Source organism: Dasypus novemcinctus, chromosome X, assembly GCF_030445035.2.
Source record: "Dasypus novemcinctus isolate mDasNov1 chromosome X, mDasNov1.1.hap2, whole genome shotgun sequence".
NCBI lineage: Eukaryota > Metazoa > Chordata > Mammalia > Cingulata > Dasypodidae > Dasypus > Dasypus novemcinctus.
In genome coordinates, this window is record NC_080704.1 from 67,487,209 (window position 1) to 67,503,060 (window position 15,852).

General features: G+C 46.0%; 1 protein-coding gene across 2 annotated transcripts in view; it reads right to left on the bottom strand.

The window, feature by feature from the left end:
• Positions 1-12,262: 12,262 nt before the first annotated feature.
• ARHGEF9 (Cdc42 guanine nucleotide exchange factor 9) overlaps positions 12,263-15,852 on the bottom strand; it is a 530,054-nt gene continuing 526,464 nt past the window's right edge. The window contains exon 11 of one of the 2 annotated variants that reach the window (XM_071212901.1): positions 12,263-13,944. In XM_071212901.1, coding sequence (XP_071069002.1) covers positions 13,929-13,944 — 16 coding nt within the window. In that variant the 3' untranslated portion in view covers positions 12,263-13,928. The remainder of the gene's footprint in view (positions 13,945-15,852) is intronic. The other variant, XM_071212902.1, reaches the window with a different exon arrangement.

Genomic DNA, 15,852 nt, shown 5'->3' on the forward strand with positions numbered 1-15,852 from the left:
GGAGACCTCTGGGGAGGTATAGTTGGAGCAAACAGTAAGTTTAGGAGTGTGGGTAGAGCGGGGGTGGACGCATATACCTTTGGAGGAGATGTGCGTGAGGGTAAGCGGGACATGGGTAGACTGATTCCAGTTGCAGGAAGAAGGGGAGTCTTCTGTAGAGGAGTTGAAAAGTAGTGAGGGGATTGCAAGTGGATCGTAAAGGGGGAGGCTAGGGGAAAGGCATAACCAGCAGGAGCGGGTGAGGTTGGGGTGGGAGGCATTGAGAGAGGAATAGGAGGCATTTAGGAGTTTGAAGTAGGGGCTAGAGAGGATGAGAGGGCACGGCTGCATGCAAGGAGCGGGGAGGGAGTTAAGGCCTGTAGAGAGTGTGGTAGTAGCCAAGGTGGAAGAGGCATCGAGAGGAGTAGATGGGGGCAGGAGACGGACAGTAGACGTGGGGGGAAGGTTAAGAATTTGATTGGGGCCAATGGCAGAGGGTGGGGTGGAGACGGGGCGCTTTTGGATTTCAAACAGAGCGCCATGGTCGTAGTGGCTCATATACAACCGGAGTCCGTAGGGGCGGGCGGCTAACCAAGTATCGTCGTTTGGGTTTTTCACAGTCAGCCAGATGAAGTCCCAGCGGGTGCTGTTGACAACTCGGAGGGAAAGATATGGGTCTCTGTTGGGGACACCCGACCAACCATAGGCCATGGTCTCACATCCCCAGGAAGGGCAAAAGAATTGTGATGGGTTATGACAACCTCGAGCACTAGCAGGGCAGATGTAAAAGCCGGATACAGGGTTGAACTGAGGACCAAGGAGGCGGTTGTTTCGGGTAAGCAAGCATGCTGTGTCTCCGCCTCGACAGGATGAAGGAAGGTGCCCCCAATGCTTATGTGTGGGAGAGAGTCCTTGACTGTCAAAAGTTAAGAGATTGTGGTGAATGAGACAAGCAGTCACAACATCTGCTGGAGCTTTGTGGGGAGAAGAGGCTCTCTCCTTTTGAATGAGCAGCTTGAGCTGTTGGTGAGTGCGTTCGACGATTCCTTGTCCTTGTGGGTTGTATGGAATGCCGAAGTGATGTGTGATGTGATACATCTGCACGAAGCTGGCAAAAGAAGCACTGCGGTACGCTGGCCCGTTATCTGTTTTGAGGTCCCATGGGACTCCCATGAGCAAAATGGCTTGGCGGAGCGCCTTGATACAATGTTTGGTGCTTTCTCCTGCAAGGGGGACTGCATAGCACAGATGTGAAAAGGTGTCAATGGCCACGTGAAGATATTTGAGGTGGCCAAAGGCGCTGACATGAGTGACATCTAATTGCCATCTCGAGTTAGGTCGGAGGCCACGAGGGTTAACGCCTTGAGGTTGTAGGGGCCCCAGGGGGAGAAGAGGTGCGCAAACGCGACATGAGCACACCAGATGTTTACAGGTTTCGATGGGCAGATCTGGATAAAGTTTGTGAATAGTCCGTGCAGAGTAATGAAACCGAGAGTGTAGTAACTTAGCCCTATTGATGGAGTTCCCAAGCTGGTCTTCACATATATCGTAGTTCTTGGAGGCTAATGGAAAGACTTTGCGGCTCGACACAGCTGCGTCGGCGAGGTCGTTGCCGTGAGCTAGGGGCCCTGGGAGGTTAGAGTGACTCCTTAAATGAGTGATGTACCATGGCTGTTTTCTCTCCTTGAGCAGGCGTTGCACGAAGGCAAGTGCTCGATCAATATTTGAATCGCCTGGTAAAAAGGTGGCGAGTGGCAGGCTGCGGCAAACCTGAAGCATGTATAGACTGTCAGTAAAAATGTTAAGAGGCTGGTCCGGGTGGAGATTAAGGACTGCGGCGACAGCTAGAAGTTCGCCTACTTGAACAGAAAAGTCATTTGCGAACAGCAGTTGTCGGGGCTCAGGATTCTTGGGAGTGTATATGATGGCTGCAAACGCCGTTTTTGAGGCGTCTGTGAAAGCAGTGATGGCTGAGGGGATTGGGTTCCGCGCAGGCAATGGACGGAACGGGTTGGAAAACGCCAATTGAGACATTTCTTGCAGCAATCGGTGATGAGGATAATGATTGTCAAAGGAGCCACGAAAGAGCTCTACCAGGCTTTGCATCTGGGCATTGTTCATGATGAGGGAGGTAACTTCTTTTGCATCTAAAGGCCAAACAATAGTGTGTGGCGGGACGCCATACATTTGTATGGAGAGGAGTACCAAGTCAGTGGCCAATGCGATCCAGGCCCTGGTAAAGGGGCAAATTTTTGGGAGTCTGCTTTTTGACGTATGCAGGAAAAGAAGGGGGCCATCTTGCCACAAGAAGCCTGTGGGTGTGATTGGCGTTGGCAGGACTAAAGCTAAAATTGGAAGGTCAGGGGAGAGCCGCTCTAGGCGGCACTGCTGCAGCGCGGCGCTAACTTGCTGGACGACTTCTCGAGCAGCAGGAGTGATGGTGATGCTACGGGTGGCTGCAGTTGGTGGGCTGTCTTTGGTCTGCAAGAGCTTGAAGAGGGGTTGCATCTGCGCTGTTGTGATGGGCAGCGCCGAGCGAAGCCAATTGATTTGTCCACAAAGTCGTTGGAGTTCAGTCATCGTCATCTTGTGAGAGACATGAATTTGTGGGCTTGTGGGCTGAATGAAGTGATGAAAATGAAAGCCCAAAAATTGAAAAGGAGGTTGGAGGTTTATTTTGTCTGATTGCACGGTAAGTCCGAGGCTTGAAAGGTTTGTCATTACTGCAGAGAGCAAGTCATTGAGGAGCGCACTGGAGCTCGCTGCTAAGAGAAGGTCATCCATATAGTGGAGGATGTATGTTTGCTCTGGATGGAATTTAGAGCGTAGCGGCTCAATGGCATGGTTAACATAGAGCTGACATATGGTTGGGCTGTTCCGCATGCCCTGTGGCAGTACCCGCCATTGGAATCGAAGCGCTGCGCCCTGGTTGTTAGTGCGTGGGACTGTAAACGCAAATCATGGACAGTCCCGCGGGTGAAGAGAAATAGAGAAAAAGCAGTCCTTGATGTCGATGGTGGCCGCGTAAAAATGCTGGGGGACTGCGGTGGGATGCAGGCAACCTGGCTGAGGTGATCCCATTGGCTTAATGTGCTTGTTGATTTCTCGAAGGTCATGGAGAAGGCGGAACTTGCCCGTGTTTTTCTTGTTAATGACGAAGATTGGCGAATTGTAGGGACTGGTGGACGGTTCAATATGCCCTGCTTGCAATTGCTCTTCAACAAGGGCAGAGAGAGCTTGTAGCTTGTGAGCTGGCAAGGGCCACTGCTCGACCCAGATGGGCTCCTCTGTGTCCCATTCCAGAGGGATAGGGTCAGGTCTTGAGATGGGAGCAGTGGCCCCTATGAGGGGGGGGGCAGCGCAGCTAAAAAGGCTTCTGTAGTGATTCGAGCTTTTAGCTGGCTGAGGACATCTCTCCCCCACAGGATGGTTTGGACTGAAGAGAGTACGAGCGGGCAAATTTGGCCTTCGTGTCCCTCTCGGTCGCTCCAGTGCAGGGGCTGGGATGTTCTCCAGGAGGTAGCGGCTCCGGTGGCACCTATGACTTGAGGGCCAGTCTCGAGGGGCCAGTGATTGAACGCAGCGATTTCGAAGGGAACACAAGAGATTTCAGCACCAGAGTCTAAAAGTCCATCAAGCCATTGCCCATCTATTTTGAGCTCTAATGAAGGTTTTTGGTGACGTCTAATAGGCATTGTCCACATTATGGTTTTGGAGCTTTCCGGAGGGCCTCTTGGGAGAGAGGCTGAGGCCTGCCCCGTCGCCCGTTTAAAGGCTGTCTTGGAACATGACAGTCGCGTGCCCAATGATACACTTTTCCACAGCGTGGGCAGGGGGTGGAGGGCGGTCAGGCGGCAGGAGCAGGGCGCGGCGGTGGCACTATAGGCTGGGCTACTGGCTGCGGTGGGGCTGGAAGGTTGGGGCACTCACGAGCGAAGTGGCCTAATTCGACGCAGCGGAAGCAGGTGTTGGTTGTTTGAACTGCAGCGACGATAGCTGTTGTGAGCACAGAAGTTTGCCCGGACACTCCGGAGCAGGCGAGGACCCAGTCTTGGAGTGGCTTGTCACGCAGGGGGCGGATGATGGCTTTGCAAGCTGGGTTAGCCCCCTCTTGTAGGATGTCCTTAATGAAGGACTCGCGGGCTGTGTTGCCGACAACTCGCCTTTCTGCAGCGGCTTGCACACGAGCTACGAACTCGTTGAACGGCTCCTCGGGTCTTTGGAAGAGCTTCATGAGAGGCTCTGGGGCGGCCGCGGCGCACGAACGGAAGGCTCGAAAAACACAGTCACGGAGCTGGAGGAAAAACCCAGGCGGGGTGGCAGTGTAGGCGCTGGGATCACCGTAAGGGCCGAACCCGAGAAATGCGTCTGCAGGGTAATGCACACCCTGACGCGCGTTGACAGCAATCTGATTGTCAATTAGGACACTGAGATGGGCTCGCCAGTCAATGAATTGCCCGGGGGAGAGAACCGCTCGGGCTAGAGAGATCCAGTCGTAAGGGATGCAGCGAGGGATGGCCATACGCTCGAGAATGTCTTGGGCATGAGGGCTGGCAAGGCCATCCTCTTTTATTGCGTTGCGGAGCATTTGGATGTCTTTGGGAGAAAAGGGGCTCCACGCTTGTGGGTTCTGCGGAGTGCGAACGGGATTAAGGGGGAACATCTGAGCCAGAGGCAGAGTGGGAGGGGTGAGAAAGGCGGTGTCGTACGCCGGCGGAGAGGGGTTCACGATGCTCCCGCTATTGCTGGGGAAGGCGGGAGACGAAGCAGGCCATGGAGGTGAGGCATTGGCAGTGCTAACGGGCGCCAGCCAGGATGGCACGGCAGTAACTGTGTTTTTGACTGGCCAAGATGGCGGCACGGAGACATCACGCCTGACATCACTTCCGGACTCGGGCCAAGATGGCGGAGTGGCCGCGTCACTTTCGGACACGGGCCAAGATGGCGGGGTGGCCGCATCACTTCCGGGCACAGGCCAAGATGGCGCCGGAGGCTCTTCCGGTTTAGTGGAAAATGGCGGCCGGCAGGCATCCGGGGCGGGGCCGGATGGTGACGAGACAGAAAGAGGCGGGTAGAGGCGGGAAGACGGCGCAGAGGAAGAAGAAGGAGGAAGCACGCCATGTTGGCATTGTTTGCAGGGCGCGGTCAGGGAGGAAGAAGGCGGAAGGTCGCCATCTTGAATGGGGTCTAGATCAGAGGCTGTGGGGGGATTCAATTCGAGTGCAGCCTTGAGCTGGGCAGGCAGAGAGCGGGTATCGTCGTCTCCATCAGGGTCGCAAGTGAGAGGGTGGCTAGGCTCACAGGTGAGAGCGGAGGCAGGGGAGGGCACGCCTTGGAGACAGGCGCGGATAGCGACGAGAGCCAGGATAAGGCCAGGGGGAAACTGCTTGCGTTCGTGCTCCATAGCGGACATTACCCGCTGAATTAAACGTTCATAAGTCTCTGGGCTCCAGAGAGCAGAGGTGACGAGCCAAGGGTTAAAGGGTAGGAGAAGGTCCCAATACCGCTGTAGTTGACGGAGAGAGACCTTCACGTGGTGAGTTTCTAAAAGGGCCGCAAGTAAACGTACTTGAGGGACTTGGCGGGACGAGAGAGAGGCTCCCATTGTGACGGAGGGTTTAGGAGGGGGGTAGACTACCTGTCGTTGAGGGCCGGATTAGGTTCACGGGTGGGCTGGGATGGCGAAGAGGGAGGGAACAACGCCGGAGAGTCCCTACCTTGAGCGGCGGCACGGGAGGACAGCGATGGGTCCCGTGCGGGAGGTCGAGCGGCTGGCCGGCCAAACAGGAACGCGAAGATGTTGCTCCACCTCATACAGAAGGGAGCGGAGTCCCTGTTCCGGGTGCCAATTGTTGTGCGGACTTCTGCTACCGCTGGAGTATTGCCGGCGGATCGCTGCCAGGGGTCGGGCCTACGCCACGGCCTGACCGGGGCGGCAACGGGCGGCTCAAGGCTTGGAGGGGACGCGCAGTCAGATGGAAGAAACCAAGGAGACAAGGTCTATGCGCAAGTCTGCTTTATTAAGGAAGTACACGTGGTTTTATAGTGCTGGGTAGGGGAGGGGTTGGAGCTAGGGCGGGCTGGCTACGGGGTGATAGTAGATAGGCAGGTAAGGGCGGGTGGCTATGAGGCAAGCAGTGGCCAAGGAAGAAGGCAGATTATATGTTGGCAACGTGGGCGGGACTGGCGGGAAGGACAGCAACGGCTGGAAGAAGAAGATAAAGGCTGGGGGAAGGGGTGGAGGGAGGCAGCAACAAAGGATTACTACCAAGCACTGGCTGGTGATGGAATTGGAAAAAGACCTTGAGTAAAAGGGGGAAATGGAAAAGACAAAGGTGTTTACATGGCTAAGAGACTTCAAAATGAGTCAGGAGTTCATCAGAGGGGTTGAACTTATGCACGTCTCAGCAGGATCTCATGAACAGTCAAAGTAGATACTATCCCAGGTAGTGGTGCTCCTGAGGGCTATGGAGACCCCAGGTCCTATGGTCATGGCAGATGGCTATAGAGTTTGGTGCCTTGCCAGTGGGCTTTACTTTGGAATTTTTGCTCCCAAAGGTGACTGAGTTGGACTCAGATGTGACTTCTCTACACATCCCTTTTCTGTCCCTTTTACAGAACTGTGCTTGATGCTGGGGTTGGCATATATCCATGAGACTTGAATCTCTGTACTGTCCATGTGCTACCTGGGCCCTGAGCCTCAACAGAGTTACATCACCTACTCTCCAGTTCATTGGACTTACCCAGGTCAGCTAACAAGGAGGTGAGGATGGTCAACCTCCACACCAGGGAACCAAGAGAGTCTACAACTGCAAGAGAATGTCATCCATCAGCCATGTGGCATCTCAATTAAGAGGCAGAGGGGTCATTACCATCCCAGAATCCTCAGGACTGGGGAATAAAATACAGACTATAGTGGACCTACTGGTATTCTACTACAGAATTATTATGGCTCTAGTAATGGAAGAAATTATATCATTGATGTGGAGACAGTGGCCACTGGAGCTGCTGATGTCAGGGAGAGGGATAAAGAGGTGAAATATGGGGGCATTTTGGAGACTTGGAATTGTCCTGAGTGATATTGCAGGGACAGATGCAGGACATTATATATCCCACCATAAACCATTGAATGGATTGGGAGAGAGCATAAACTACAATGTAAACTCTAATCCATGCTGTGTAGCAGTGCTCCAAATGTATTAATCAAATGCAATGAAAGTATCACACTAATGAAAGAAGTTATTCATGTGGGAAATTTGGGAGTTGTGGGGAGTGGGACATATGGTAGTCTCCTATATTTTTTAATGTAACATTTTGTGTGATCTATGTAACTTTTTAAAATAAATAAATAATATATTTTTTAAAACTACACTGGGATATAATTTCACTCCTTATAAGGCCATTATGTATAATGGCCATCATTACAAAAAAAAAGAAAAGAAAAGAAAAGAAAACTTTAATTGCTGTAGAGGATGTGGAGAAAGAGGAATACTACTTTACCTTTGGAGGGAATGTAAATTTGTACAGAATTTGTGGAAGACAGTTTGGTGATCCCTCAGGAAACTAAATATAAAACAGCCATATGAGCCAGCAATCATGTTACTAGGAATATATTCTGAACTGAAAGCAAAGACTTGAACTGACTTTTGTACAACAATGCTCATAGCAGCACTATTTGCAGTTGCTAAAATATGAAAACAAAGCAAGCGTCCATCAAATGATGAATGGACAAACAAAATGTGGTATATAAGTACAATGGAATACTATGCATCTATAAGAAGAAATGAAATCAGGACGCATATGGCAACATGAGTCAACCTTGAGGGCATTATGTCGAGAAAAATAAGTCAGACACAAATGGACAAATATTGCATGGTCTTACTAATATAATCTAAAATGATTTGTAAAATAACAGAGGTAAACTCTTAGGAAATTGAATATGGGTTGAGAATGGAGCTGATGCTTAATGTAGGTAGAATTTTTCATAAGGTTTATTGTAAATGTGTGAAAAGGAGTAGAGTTGAAGGTAATACATTATAGTGAGTATATCTATCACTGCTGATTTATACATATGATTATGGCAAAAAAGGGTAATCTGTGGAAAAAATATTTCAATTGTAAAGAATCTAGAGAAAAAGGTAGGAGCTGAATAACATAGTTATTTTGGTGGTAAAGGATGAAATTTGTGGTTGATAGTACAAGAATATTTTTCCTTTACACTGTTAAGCATATGGTGATACATGGGAAAATTACAAGTAATGGAATTTATGCATTACACTTTAAAGTAATGTAATATTTTTGCAGTGATGACAAATAAGATATATCAATTATAAGGGACAACAATAGTGAAATAAGGTGGTATAGGATTTACCATTGGAGGAATGAAAATGTTCTGTAATTGACTGAGATGATGACAGCAGAATTCTATTGAATATTAGAGTCACTGAGTGTACACTTTGAATGGAATGTACAAAGCATGAAACTGTAACACAATACTGTGGTGGAAGACAGACTGTGGTTAACAGAACAAATATGAGAACATTCTCTCATGGACTATAACAAATATATAATACTAGTACAGAGTGCCATTAACCAGATTTCTTAGGGGAAAATACAGCAAATGTAAAATATTGGCTATAATTAGTAGCAATGTTTTGATGATGCTCTTTTATAGTTTGTAACAATTGTTTCACAGCAATGAAAAGTGTTGTTCATGGGGTAATGTATGGGAGCTCTGTATGATGATATGCATGTTTCTTTCAGAATTTTCCAAATTATGTAATAAACTTATTGCTTATGGATCTATAAAAAGTTAAAAAAGGTCAATTGAAAGAAAGCTAGAGAGCCATTTAGGGACTAGCATTTTCTCTGATCATAATGAAATGAAGCTGGAAGTCAATAACAGAAGAGAAGATGGAAAATTCATAAATATATGGAGATTAAACAACACACTTAAATAATCAGTATATTAAAGAAGAAATGAAAGAGAAATGAGTAAATATCTTGAGATGAATGAAAATGAGAACATAACGTATCAAAACATATGGGACCCAGTACAGGCAGTTCAGAAAGGGAAATTTATAGCCCTCACTGATTGCATTAAAAAAGAAGAAAGAGGCCGGGGGTGCTCTGTCATGGTCCCTAGGGGAGCAGCAGCAGTCCCCCAGGTGCAACGGTAAGGACCAGGAAGGAATGAGGGTCCAACAGTGAGCCCATGATACTAATGACTATGCTTGTGAGCCTATATACCTGAAATAAGAACAAGGCCTAGAGCAGCACTGTGCCTAGAAGTTTCCTCCTGACAGCCTTCATGTTACTCAAAGGTGGCCAGGCTCGAAGCCAAACTCAGCATGTAAATGCAATGCTTTCCCCTCAGTGTGGGACATGACATCCAGTGATGAGCCTCCCTGGCACTGAGGGATCACTACCAAGTACCAACTGATGATGCAACTAGAAAATGACTTTGGATTAAAGGTTCAACGCGGACCAGCAGAATATCCCTGTCTACATATAATAACAGGAGTTAAAAATGCTGTTTGACCTAAAGTAAGGGGGAAATGGAAAGGACAAATGAGTTTATATGGCTATGAGTCTCTAAAAAAGAGTCTGGAGGCTGTCAGAAGGATTGCCCTTATGCACACATGAGCAGAGTCTCAGAGACAGATAAAGTAGATACAACCCAGGTATTGGTTCTTTTGAGGGCTAAAGAGACCCACAGGTTCTAGGGTCATGGCAGATGGGGTTCACTGCCATGTCAGTTGGCCCTTCTTTGGAGCTGGTGTTTCTGCGTGATGGAGCTGGACACAGATGGGATCTCTTTTCAGAAGGCTTTCCTGCTACTTTACTGGATTGTAGTTGGTGCTGGGATTTAAGATATATCTAGGGGATTTGAATCTCTGGACTGACAATATGATAGCCAGGCCCTGAAGCCCAACAGACTTCAACTCCTACACTCTGATTTATTGAACTTACCCCACTCAGCTAACATGGAGTTGAAGAATGTCATCCACCACACCATGGATCCTAGAGTGCCTACAACTGAAAGCAGGAGGATTGCATCCAGTATCCATGTGGAATCTGAGCCTCCTCTTGACATAGAGGTGCAACGGACACAACCAATCCAAGGTCCACAGAGAAAAGGTGGCATTGGTGTGGGAAAAGTGGCCATGGTGGCTGATGGGTATGGGGAATGGGAGGAAGAGATGAGATGTGGAGGCGTTTTGGGACTTGGAGTTGTCCTGGGTGGTGCTTCAGGGACAATTACCAGACATTGTAAATCCTCCCAGGGCCCACTGGATGGAACGTGGGAGAGTATGGGCTATGATGTGGACCATTGACCATGAAGTGCAGAGATGCCCAGAGATGTACTTATCAAATGCAATGGATGTGTCATGATGATGGGAGTGAGTGATGCTGGGGGGGGAGTGGTGGGATTGGGGTGGTGGGGTTGAATGGGACCTCATATTTTTTAATGTAATATTTTTACAAAATGAATAAAATTAAAAATAAATAAATAAATAAACTATAATCCAGGCGGTAAAAAAAAAAGAAGAAAGAACAAAAGTGGAAGACCTAACTGCATACCTGGAGGAAATAGAAAAGAAGAGTAAACTAATCATAAACTAAGCTGAAAGGAACAAATAATATTGATCAAAGCAGAAATAAATTAAATTGAGAACAAATATATATATATATATATAATCAACAAAAGCAAAAATTAGTTCTTCCAGAAGATCAAAAAAATTGAAAAAAATTAGCTAGACTGACAAAGGAAAAAAGAGGGAAGATGCTAATAAATAAAATCAGAAATGAGAAGGGGGCAATACTACTCATCCCTCAAAAATGAGAGGGCTCATAAGATGATACTACGAAAAATTGTACACCAACAAACCAGAAAAAAATGACAAAATGGACATGTCCCTAGAAACACATTTACAACCTACATTGACCCTAGAAGAAATAGAAGACCTCATCAAATGAATCACAATTAAAAACATTTAAACGGTCGTTATAAACATCCCACAGATATAAAACTCAGAAATTGATAGCTTCACAGGTGAATTTTCCCAATTATTCACAGATGATTTAATACCTACCCGCTTAAGCTCTTCAAAAATTTGAACAAGAGGGAATGCTACCGAACTCATTCTAGAGCTAACATCACCCTAGCACCAAAACCAGATAAAAATATTATGAAAAAAAATTAAAGCCAATTGATCTAATAAATATTTTTAATATTGAGATTAATTATAGGGATTGTCTGAAGTGATTGTGGTGATTGGCAAGTTCAAATTCCATACAGCAGGTAACAAGTTGGAAACTCAATCAAGATGAAGTTAAATTCATTGGGAGAAGCCTCAACTTGGAAACTCTAGTGAGGGTGACATTAAATTCCACAGTTGAAGTGGGATGCAATAAGTAGAAATAGACATTCATCATGCTACTGAAATCTTCAAGTCTAGCTTTAAGGCCTCTAAGTGACTGAATGTGGAGACTACTTTCATTGCAAAGAGCAATCTCCTTTTTGTTAATGTAGGTGCAATCAGCTGTAGATGCAAACAATTAACTATACACACAAATCAAGCCATGAATTACCCTCACAATAGCAATCTGTTCAGAGCTTGCTTGACCAAACAGAGACCAAAACCTAGCTAAATTGACAAATGGATTAACCATCACAAATTGTGACTGCATATATTCTCTTATTTATATATTAGCACAATGATTTCTCTTAAAATCAATTGCAAAATTAACATGGAGGGAAGCGGACTTGGCCCAGTGGTTAGGGTGTCCATCTACCACATGGGAGTCTGCAGTCCAAACACCGGGCTTCCTTGACCCGTGTGGAGCTGGCCCATGTGCAGTGCTGATGCACACAAGGAGTGCCGTGCCACGCAGGGGTGTCCCCCATGTAGGGAAGCCCCACATGCAAGGGGTGTGCCCCATAAGGAGAGCCGCCCAGTGCGAAAGAAAGCAGTCTGCCCAAGAGTGGCACCACACATACTGAGAGCTGACACCACAAGATTCCCTTGCTGCTGACAACAATAGAAACGGACAAAGAAGACGACAGCAAATAGACACACAGAACAGACAACTGCAGTGGGGGAAGGGAAGAGAAATTAATTAATTAATTAATTAATTAACATGGAATCTGCATCTTTAAAATGTATAAGAGCCACAATATTATTAAGTAAAGTGTAGGGACTTCAGATTAATTTCATACTATATTTTCTAGTTCTATTTAAAGAGAAATTTCTGAGGTTTAAAAATAAAAATATTTTCATTTTATCATTTTTAAAACAATTTATTGAGGTATATCATACATAAACATTCATAAACAATAAGTGTATATTTAAAGTTGTAAACATTCAAAACAAACATGCATAACATCCTTCAGGGCCCCCATACGTCACCCCACCATAAATATCTTGCATTGTCGTAAAACATTTATAACAATTATGAAAGAACATCATCAAAATACAACTAACTATAGTCTATAAATTACATTTAGTGTATTTTCCCCCAATTCACCCTAATTTTTGTTCATAAACCATATATATAATTTATTTAAAGTGTATAATCAATGGCATTTGTTATAATCATAGTGTTGCATATTCATCACTTAAATCAATATTAGTGCATTTTCATTATTACAAAAAAAAGAAAAACAAAAAGTAAACTATCATAACCACATTATCACTACTAATTACAAATTCCATGATGTGCTTTCACCATTTCTATTCATTTCCAAATACTTACAATCAACTTTTTACCAATTCTGCACAGATTAAACCTCGGCTTTCCATTCTCTGAACACATACTTTTCTCTGGTGACATATTCTGGCTACAAATCCATGAGTTTTCTCATTATATTTAGTTCATAATACTGAAATCATACAATATTTATAGTTTTGTGCCTGGCTTGCTTTACTCAACATACTCTCCTCTGGGTTTATCCATGCTGCCACATGTTTTGTGGTTTCATTTTTCTTACAACTGAACAATATTCCACCATGTGTATATAACACAGTTTCTTTACCCATTCATCACTTGATGGACACCAGGGTTGTTCCCAGCTTTTGGCAATTGTGCATAATGTCTCTGTGAACATTGATGTGTAGATGTCTGTTCATGACACTGCTCTCAGTTCCTTCTGGATATATACCTAGTAGCAGTATTGCCAGGACAAATGGTAGATCTATAACTAACTTACTTAGAATCTGCCAAAGACTCCACAATGGTTATGCCATTCTACATTCCCATCAATAGTGAATAAGTGTTCCTATCTCTCCACATCCACTCCAACACTTGTAGATTTCTGTTTTGTTAATAGTGGTAATTCTAGTAGATGTGAAATATCTCAATGTAGTTTTGGTTTGCAATTCCCTAATAGCCAGTGATGTGAAAGATTTCTGGGGGGGGGGGGGGAGTGGATGTGGCTCAAGTGACAAGCCCTCCACCTACCATATGGGAGGATGCAGGTTCAATCTCTGGGGCCTCCTGGTGAAAAAGAAGAGAAAGCATGCCTGCATAGTATGTCAGTGCCCACATGGTGATCCCAGTGTCCACCTGATGTGCTAAGTGCCCATGCAGAGAGCCAAGTGCCCATGGGGTGAGCTGAGTGACCACATGGTGAGCTGAGTGCCCACACAAGGGCCCATGTGGCAAGCCAAGTGCCCATGTGGTGAGCTGAGTGTCCATGTGAGTGCCTGCAGGTTGAGCCAGTGCCTGCATGGTGAGCCAGTGCATATGTGGCAAGCTGAGTTCCCATGCAGCAAACCGAGTGCCCACATGGTGAGCCAGTGCCTGCACAAGTGAGTCATGCAGCAAAATGATGACACAACAAAAGAGAGTAGAAGGGGACAGTCAAAGTAAAGTGCAGCAAAGACTAGGAACTGAGGTGGCACAATTGACAGGGAACCTCTCTCCACATCAGAAGTCTCCAGGATTTAATCTTGATAAATCCTAGAAGAGAAAGATGAGAAGAGAAGTCAAAAAGAAAGTGAGATACAGAAGATCACACAATGAATGGACACTGGTAGCAGGACGGGGAGAGGGGGAGAAGAAAAAATAATCATAAAGAAGTTTTTCTTCTTTATTTTCTTTTAAATGTTACATTAAAAAAATATGAGGTCTCTATATACCCCAAAACCACCCAAACACGAATCCCAAATCAACAACCTCTTCCATCACTGTGGCACATCAACTGCACCTGGTGAATACAATCTGGAGCACTGCTGTACCACATAGATAGTGGTCCACATTGTAGTCCACACACTCCCCCAGTCCACCCAGTGGGCCACAACAGGACACACAATGTCCAGCATCCATCACTGAAGCACCACCTAAGACAACTCAACATCCTGAAAATGCCCCCACACCATATATTTTCTTCTGTTTCCCTACTATCAGCAGCCACCATGCCCACCCTCTCCCCATAACTATTACAATTTCTTCCCTTACTACTCACAATAGTTCCCCAACAGAACACCAGTAAATCCACTCTAATCCTTACTCTATGCCTCCATCTTGTGGATCCTGGAATGATTATGTCCAGTCCCCCTCTACCTCAAGAGGGGGCTTAGATTCCACATGAATGATGGATGCAAATATCCTGCTTGCAGTTGGAGGCACTCTTGGCCCACTGGTGTGGTGGTTGACCCTCTTCACCTCCTTGTCAGCTGGCCAGGGTAAGTCCAAGAAACCAGAGGGTAGGAGCCATAAGTCTGCTAAGGCCCAGGACCTGGCCATCATATGTACAGTACAGAGATTGAGGTCTTCTGAGTATACACCAACCCAAATGCCAACCACAGGTCCAGTAAAAGTAACAGAAGAGGCATGTGTAGAAAGGACATATCTGAGTCCAACTCCATTACACTCAGGAACACAAAATCCAAAGTAGGGCCAACTGACATGGCCCTGAATTCCAGAGCCATTTGCCATGACCATAGAACCTGTGAGTCAATGCAGCCCTCAGGAGACCCAGCACCTGTGTTTCCATCTACCTTGACTGTCTCTGGTACCCTGCTGAGGTGTGCATAAGGATCACCCCTCTGATGACCTCCCAACTCTTTTTGGAGACTCATAGCCATATAAACTTGTCTTTTCCATTTTCCCCTTTTATCCAAAGTCAAAAAGCAGTTTTTATCAGCTAATATTACATGTAGGCTGAGATAGTCTTCTGGTCTGAGTAGACCCTTTTATTCAAGGTCTTTTTCTAGTTACATCATCAGCTGGTGTTTGGTAGTAATCCGTTGGCACCAGGGAGGCTAATCCCCAGAAGTCATGTTCCATGCTGGGGGGAAGTTAGTGCATCTACATGCTGAGTTTGGTTTAGAGAGTGGCCACATTTGAGCAACATGGAGGCTCTCAGGAAATAACACTTAGGCACCCCGCAGCACTAGGACAAGTTCATATTTCAGGCACAGAGGCTCATAATCAAAGCCATCAGAATTAAGGGCTCATCATTGGACCATCCATCTTTGTTGGTCTTTGCCATTGCATTTGGGGGATTGTTGCTGTTCCATTGGGGAACGTGATAGAGTTTCCCTGGCCAGGGACTCAGCACTCTCTCAGCTGTCATTTCCAACTGAAACCACTATGAAAATATCCAAACCTTTCTTTGTACCCTGTATACATGCCTTAGAGAACTCCCTCCCAACAATATGCCCCCCACCAATAACACCCCACACAACTGCTGAACCTCTCTGTAGTACAAGAAAGAAGTTTTTTTCATGTGTTTTTTTCACCATTTGTATTTCTTCTTTAGAATAATGTCTATTCAGTTCTTTTACCCAATTCTTTTTATTGGGTTACATGGTTTTTTTTATTGTTGACTTGTACTATCTCTTTATATATCATGGGGTTTTAAAC